The sequence below is a fragment of the Echinops telfairi genome, unplaced genomic scaffold (genome assembly GCF_000313985.2).
Source record: "Echinops telfairi isolate 266 unplaced genomic scaffold, ASM31398v2 ScPeMD7_7469;HRSCAF=8507_1, whole genome shotgun sequence".
In the NCBI taxonomy this organism is placed as follows: Eukaryota; Metazoa; Chordata; class Mammalia; order Afrosoricida; family Tenrecidae; genus Echinops; species Echinops telfairi.
This window is the reverse complement of record NW_022111373.1, coordinates 72,139,791-72,147,981: the sequence shown is the minus strand read 5'-3', so window position 1 is coordinate 72,147,981 and position 8,191 is coordinate 72,139,791. Positions and strand designations below refer to the sequence as shown.

At 40.3% G+C, this 8,191-nt stretch overlaps 1 protein-coding gene across 1 annotated transcript in view; it reads right to left on the bottom strand.

Annotated features, from left to right (window-relative positions):
* The window catches only part of ARSB (arylsulfatase B), a 268,069-nt gene extending 260,174 nt beyond the window's left edge, over positions 1–7,895 (bottom strand). Inside the window, exon 1 of the mRNA XM_045285212.1 lies at positions 7,883–7,895. Within this exon, the coding sequence (XP_045141147.1) occupies positions 7,883–7,895 (13 nt within the window). The remainder of the gene's footprint in view (positions 1–7,882) is intronic.
* Between the last annotated feature and the right edge of the window lie 296 nt (positions 7,896–8,191).

Below are 8,191 nucleotides of genomic sequence, written 5' to 3'. Positions count from 1 at the left end.
CAATGAATGTACAAATGTGCTTTACACAATTGATGTATGTATGGATTGTGATAAGAGTTGTATGAGCCCCTAATAAAACGATTAAAAAAAAAAGACTCTCTCCCAAAAATTAACGAGGAGGGCTCTGAAGGGAGCCAAACGCAGATAAAGGACAACAAATGAAAACATAGATCCAGGAATGGGTTTGGGGCTCACATTAAATCGTAACCCCCAACTTAAAACAATTAGTTCTTACATCATGGCCCTGCTTGAAAGTCACCTTCAGGTAGGGGGCACAGAACTATAGAAAAATGTAGCTAAGAAATTAGATTGTGCCCAGCTATCAGATAAATGTCTTAAAGGCTTATCTCCAAACCAGCAGCCATATAAGTGAGATGTCAACTAAGTCTACATGGAAGAAGCACACCATCATCAGTCACTTAAGGACTGTAAATCATATAATCCAAAGTCAAAGGAGAGATTAGTATCAGAGCCTAAATTGTGAGAATCCAGTTTGCAGAAGGCGATGGGAGTCCAAGATACGGCTGTGGGAACTACATAGGAAATAAGCCTCTGGTGACCTCCCTCTATCCATAATTGAGGGATGGGAGGGAAGTGGTTATTAAACAGAATGCATTGAAGAGATGAGCATCCAAGATCAAAGGGATAAACCTAACTGGACCAGTTAAAACTTTGTCAGTTGATCCCCCTCTGTTGCATGTTCGACAGGATCTGGTTTTCAACCTTTTCTGTATTTTTGTTTTGTTTGTTCCTATTTGGGTTTATCTCAGAGGTGTTATATCACTGGGGTCACCCTCTTAAAGCTGTGTTATATGTCTTTCTGTTTTCTTTGTATATGAAACCCAGGATTGATGAAAGTAAAGGCACAGCGAGTAAAATAAGAGTTTCAGGGAGGATGGGGTACAGCCGAGGGGGGGGGGCGGGCGTGCAGGGTAAAACGGAGACGATGTCAAAGGGTCCAGGAAGAGAAAAATGTTTGTTAACTGATTGTGGTGACAATTGTACAATGCTGCTTGACATAATTCAACTCTGGAATGATATGATATATGTATTAACTCCCACATAATAGTAAATAGAAAAAGAATTGATGCCTTTGAATTGTGGTGTTGATGAAGAATATTGAAAATATCATGGACTGACAAAAGAATGAACAAGTCTGTGTTGGAATAAGTACAATCAGAGTGCTCCTTAGAAGCAAGAGTGTCAAGACTTCACCTCATGTACTGGGACTCCAGTCCCAGGAGAAAGATACCATGGTTGGTAAAGCGGAAGGTCAGCAGAAAGCCGGAAGACCCTCAATGTGGTAGACCGATCCAACAGCTGCAACCACGGGCTCGGCTGTGTCCGTGGCACAGAGGTAGGCGGTGTTTTGTTCTGTTATGCTTAGGGAACCGACCTGACGGCACCTAGCAAACGAACTAATAATAATAGCAAAATTGACATTCCAAAAGTAAGTAAAATGCATTATAAGTGAGAATACACTTCGAAGAGTAGGTCTACCTCAATGAACACATTTGTAACATTCAAAATCTTCACTGAAAATGCCACATAGTCATGTATGCTGTGCCCTTACAACACTCTTCATTCTTGGCATGCTGCTAAGTGTCCATCAACTCTACTGGTACCTGAGTTCAAGAACTCCTCCAACCTAGTTTTATTTCAATACCTGTTAGTATGATGAATTCCTCATGCAAACGCTCAGCAATTTAAAACACTTCATCTCTAATTTTTAACCGTTGTGGTAGAGAAAGCAATCCTTCCCACCTAGCGCGATAAGAAGGATAAGAGGCCTTTCTTCAGAGAGGAAACCTGAAGTTCTCTAAATGTGGTCTGTTGTCGTTAGTGTTACTAACTTCCCCATTGCTACTCTGAACAGTCCAGAAGGAGACAGGCTTGAACAATAAAACGACCTGCAGCTATTTGATTCTTTCCATAAGACACTTCTTTTTGGAGACAGGTAGGGAATGAATTTGTTTCCACCATATCCAAAGGTGTAAGAGTCTTCTTTTTAAAAGTCTGGGAGGTCATACACCAAACTGACATGTGTTCAAGTCCTTTTGCCCTTCTTTCTAGCGGTCAGCAGTTCCATGGGTTGTTATATAAACGACTTTCAAATGTATGAACAATTACTACGTTTCCAAGCATTGAGGAAGGTAATTCACTGTTAGAAGTGCCTGCTGTTAGTTTGTGTATGTGATGTGTGTATATTGGGATCAAAGAGGTCAAAAGCAAAAAAAAAAATTTTAAGCAGAAGAGTGGAATTTTGTTGTTAGATACTACCAGCCGATTGGTTGTGTGTCGGCACAACGGAAGGAAACACTGTTGGCCCCGAGGCAGCCTCACAATTGTTCTCATGTTGAACCCATCGTTGCAGCCTCTCTGTCTGTCCATCTCGTTGAAGGCCATCCTCTCTCTCAAGCACGGTGTCCCTTTCCAGGGACTGGTCTCGCTTGATAACATGTCCAGCGTGTGTCAGAAGAAGTGTTGCCGTGCTCACCTCTAAGGAGCGCTCTGGTCTCACTTCTTCCCAGGCAGGCTTATGCGTCCTTCCGACAATCCATGGTACTTTCCATGTCCTTCGCCAGCACCACCATCATTTCAGCTCTACGTTTATCCAAGTTTATAAAGTTAACGGTCTGGAAAAGATCTGCTAGGGACAATTCAGTTTGAAGTTCTCCTCACACCTTTATCACAGCCATTGCTTGTCACCTCCTACTACCTCAAAATTAACTGAGAGAAAAATAACGCCCTTATAAAAAGATGCTGTTATAGCATATCTGTGCATATGAAAAGTGAATAGTTAAAATAATTATCACACAGTGAGCACACCCATGTGACAACCATCCAGGTCACAGGATATTGACATGGCATTTTATTTTATTTCCTCTTCCCTTCAATTACCATTTACACAGCCCAAGCCCCGCTTATCGATTACTTTGTTCTACTGTCCTGGCTTGCATGTGCGTGCTACTGGATGCGGTGCCAGTGGGCCCACATGGCGAACAAGTTCCAGTGGAGCTTCCTGACTAAGAACAGATTAAGAAGAATGAAGATGTGGGCCCTTCTGAAAATGTAGCCACTGAAAACTTGATAAATATCAGTAAAACATTGTCTGATACAGTGCCAGAAGGTGAGCTCTTTGGTGGGAAGTCACTCAAAATAGGACTGCGGAAGAGCTGCTACCTCAAAGTAGAGTTGACTTTGATGACAAGGATAGAGCAAAGCTCCCTTGGTGTTCATTTGCTGAGAGGGCACAACTCAAAACGAGAATAAACAGCTGTAAATACCCATTAGTAACCAGAACATAGAATGTATGAAATATGAATCTAGGATGATTGGAAGTGATAAAATAGGAAATGGAATGCAAAAGATTGCCAATTTGGTATTAGTGAGCTAAAATGAACTGGTATTGGCCATTTTGGACTGGACAGTCACAGGTTTTACTAGATATGACAGATTCAACCAGAAAAAACATCACATTCATCATCAAAAAGAACATATCAAGATCGCTCTGGATGTGCAATGGTGTCTGTGATAGGTTAACATCTATGTGCCTATAAGGAAGATCAGTTGACATCATTATTATTCAAATGTGAGCACCAAGCACTAAAGCAGGTGATGAAAAAACTGAAGAATTTTTTCTTCTTCAGCCTTAAATTGACCAAACATGAGTTGGAAATCAAGATGAAAGACCAGAAATGGAAAAATATTGTGTCTATGATGGAAGCTAGCGATCACGTGATAGAATTTTGCAAGTCCAATGATGTCTTCATTACAAATATATACTTTTTCTAACAATATAAACACTTAGCCCTTACTATATGGAAAACCCAGGAATCAATTGACTATATCTGTGGAAAGACACCATGGAAATACTCAATATCATCAGGGGAAAAAAATCAGGGCATTAATATGGAATAGATAATCAATTGCTCACTTACAATTAAGGTTGCAGATGAAGAAAATTAAAACAAATCCATGAAAGCCAAAATACAACCTTGATTACATTCCATCTGAATTTATCAACCATCTGAAAAATAGATTTGATATATTGAACATTAATGACTGATGACCAGAAAAACTGTAGGATGACATCAGGAATATCATTCAAGAAAAAAGCAAAAGATCATCAAAAGGACAGGGACGAAAGAAAAGACAAAAATGAATGTCAGAAGAGACTCTGACACTTGCTCTTGAATGTGCATAAGTTAAAGCAACTGGAACAAATAATGAAGGTAAAGAGCTGGATAGAAAATTTCAGAGGGCAGGGCCAGCCCCAATCCCAACTATGTGGACACCCCCATACCCCACCCCCAGAAAAATGCACTGCAGAGGACAGCACTGAAGCTACAGCTCAGGGAGAGGGGCACATCTGATCAGAGCACATGGAGCAAATGAAGAGGGAAGGAGAGAGAGTGGAGCACATCCTGGCCCACCAAGTCCCGAGGATGATATTCCTGCTCAGAGCAACCAATGCAGAGAGGACTATAGGGCCAGCCCCACCCTCCACGAGACATGGTGTCCCTCACTGACCCATAGCGCTATGGGGGTCAACACTGGAGACATAGTGGGGGAATGAAGTCACTGGGGAATACAAAAAATAGACTTTGGGGCCAGGGTGTACCACCCCATCAGACTCAACCAGGAAACATTACTAAAGGTCAACAAACAAAATATTTATAGGCTATTTTTTTGTCGTTTTTATTTTTGTTGCTGTTGTTGTTGGTTTTTTTCTTTTGTTGTTTTGTTTTGCTCTGTCTTGTTTTTGTGCTTATTATTGTCTCTGCATGTCTATCTAGATAAGACAGGTAGGATGAACAATCCGGAGGAGAAAACAATGGGACTGACAGTTCTGGAGGGACATGGTAGAGGGGGAGGCAAGGAAAGTAAGAGGGTTGTTAACAAACCCAGGGACAAGGCAACAACAAGTGATCTAAAATCCATGGTGAGGAGGGCATAGGTGGGGCTTGATCAAGGGCAATGCAGCCAAGAGGAATTACCAAAATCCTAATGAAGACCAAACATGATAGTGAGACAAGAGGAAAGTAAACGGAAATAGAGGAAAGAACTCACACAGCCACATGCAGTGACGCAGATGCAGGAAGATCACAGGTTGGTGTGTACAGAGTTCTGTGAACCCAATGTCGGTGGAAACATGGCAGGATGAGGATGGGGCATCCCAGGGTCCTCCTTATAAGACCACACCCTCAAGGAGACATCATAAGGTTGTGCTCTAATTGACTCCACCCCTACACTTTATACATCTTGAAGTTGACATAAATTATCAAACTCCCACAGAACATCTGTTGTAAACTTGCCACCGTACACAACTCTATAGCCATACATAATCTCTAAGACAATAGTAAAATCTTATTTGCTCCTAACATGATACAACTAATACACACACAACAAAAAATTCACCAGCTTCATTTAAACTATACATTCTATAAGTGAGTAAAACAAAAATATTCTATGCTTAACAATTGAAATTATATGAACGCCTACACCTTAATGCCATAATTCTATCAACATCTTCCCACTCCCATGAAAATTTGTAAGACAGGCACTTCATCCCTTTATCTCCCCCCATTTTGTGTTTCCAATTTCTACACTGTCCATTTCTTTTTTATAAAATCATTTTATCGGGGCTCGTACAACTCTCATCACAATCCACACACACATCCATGGTGTGTCAAGCACACTTGCACACCTGCTGCCCCCATCATTCTCAAAACACCGGTCCTGCACTTGAGTCCTTGGCATCATTTCCTCATTTCCCCCCTCCCTCCCCACTCCTGCCTCCCTCATGAACTCCTAATAATTCACAAATTATTATTATTTTGTCATATCTTATACTGTCCAACGTCTCCCCTCACCCACCTTTCTGCTGTCCATTCCCCAGGGAGGAGGTTATATGCAGATTCCCGTAATCGGCTCCCCTCTTTTACCCCACCTTCCCTCTACCCTCCCAGTATCGCCACTCTCACCACTGGTCCTGAAGGGATCATCTATCAATCCAGTGCTCTGAGGAGACAAGCATGTTCTTTGATGTGAAGACTCTTCATTCCTGTTGGAACCTTGTAGTCTGCATCTAAAGCAAAGTCAAATCAGGCTAGGCCATCCTTAAAGTTAGCAGGCAATATGCACCAATTCACAGGCTCAATCGTATCTTCATTGTGTCTGGTACTACATAATGATATTATTCTATAATTGAGCATTCTGTTTGATCACCTCATTTGGAATAGCCAGAAATATGGATCTCTTCCAGTCAGTTGGCCAAGAAAAGCTGTCTTCCAAATTTCTTGCATAGACGAGAGAGTGTTTTCAGTGCTTCATCAACTTGTTAAAACATTTCAATTGGTATTCTATCCATTCCTGGAGCCTTGTTTTTGGCTAATGCTTTCAGTGCAGCTTGAACATTTCATATGCTACCTCCTGAAGTGATTGAATGTCAACTAGTTCCTTTTAGTACAGTGACTCTGTATTCTTTCCATCTTCTTTTGATGTTTTATGCATCATTCATTATTTTCCCCCATAGAATCTTTTAATATTGCAACTCAAGGATTACGGTTTTCTTTAATTATTTAAATTTAAGATATGCTCAGTGTGTTCTTCTTTTGGGTTTTCTAATCTAGGTCTTTGCACATTTTATTGTATTTTACTTTGTTCAAGCTGCTCTTTGGGATTTTCTGTTCAGTTCGTTGACTCATCATTTCTTCCATTAGTTCTGATTAAAAGCAAGTTTCAGAGACTACTCACATTCACTTTGACTTTCTCTTTCTTTCCCATCTTTTAAATGATCTTTGCTTTCTTCGTGTATGATATTCCTGATGTCATCCCACAGCTCATCAAGTCTTCTGTCATTAATGTTCAATGTATCCAATATATTCTTGACATGTTCTCAAAATTCAAGTGGGAGAGACTCAGGTCATATTTTGACTCTCATGGACTTGTTTTAATTTTCTGCAGCTTCAATCTAAACTTACATATGAGCAATTGATGATCTGTTCCACAGTCAGCCCCTGGCCTGGTTTTAGCTGCTAATATTGAGCATTGTCTCTTCCTGAAGATGTAGTCATTCTGATTTCTATGTATTTCATCTGAGAGGTCCATGTATATAGTCACCTTCTGTGATCTTGAAAAAAAGGTCTTTGTGGTGAAAAAGTTTTTGGTCTTGTAAAATTCTATTGTGCAATCTTCTGCTTCATTTCTTTACCCAACTACTATTGTTGGGGTTCCACAGTTTCCAACTACTATTCCTTCCTCTTTGTTTCCAATTTTTGCATTCCAATGACCAATAATTATCAATACATCTTGATTGCATGTTTGATCGATTTCAAACTGAAGACATTGGTAAAATTCTTTCCTTTCTTCATCACTAGCTTTGTTAGTTGGTGCATACATTTGAAGAATAGTTGTATTGAATGAATTTCTTTGAAAGTGGATAGACACAATCCTACCACAGACTACATTCAAGATCGACCTTGAACGGTCCTTTTTGACAATGATTGCAATGCCACTCCTCTTGATTGTTTCTTTCCCAGAACAGTAAACTATCTGATTTTCTGCTTCAGAATGACCAGTGTCAGCACATTTCAGTTTGCTAATGCCTAGAATGTCAAATTTTTTATATGTTCCATTTCATTTTTGACCAGTTTCAATTTTCCTGTATTTATACTTGGTACGTTCCAAGTTCCAATTGTTAAGTTATGCTTATATCAGTTTCTTCTCATTTTTAGTCATTCCCAATTAGCAAATGAAGGTCCTGAAGGCTTTACTCTCACAGGCTTTACTACATCTGTGTTATTATGGTCTATTCTCCTTTGAGAAGACAGCTCTTCCTCAGTTATATTTTGAGTACCTTCCAACTTGAGGGACTCACCTTCTAGCCCCATGACTATAACAATGTTCTGCTTCTTTTCATGAGCTTATCAGCACCTGGAAATGTTCAGCTCTGTCTCTAAGCTGTTCTGAAGGGGACAGCTATCCCTTCACAGTAGTCTGTTCTTGTCCTGGAAGCTCTGCTGAAACCTGTTCATTTTGAGTGACCCTGCCGGCATTTGAAATACAGGTGACATAGCAACCAGCATCATAACACCCACAAGCTGCCTCAGTTAAACAAAGTGTCAGATGAGTGGTGATAGACATCTTGCTTGGTCAAGTAACTGAACTACAAAAAAGAGGAAGACAT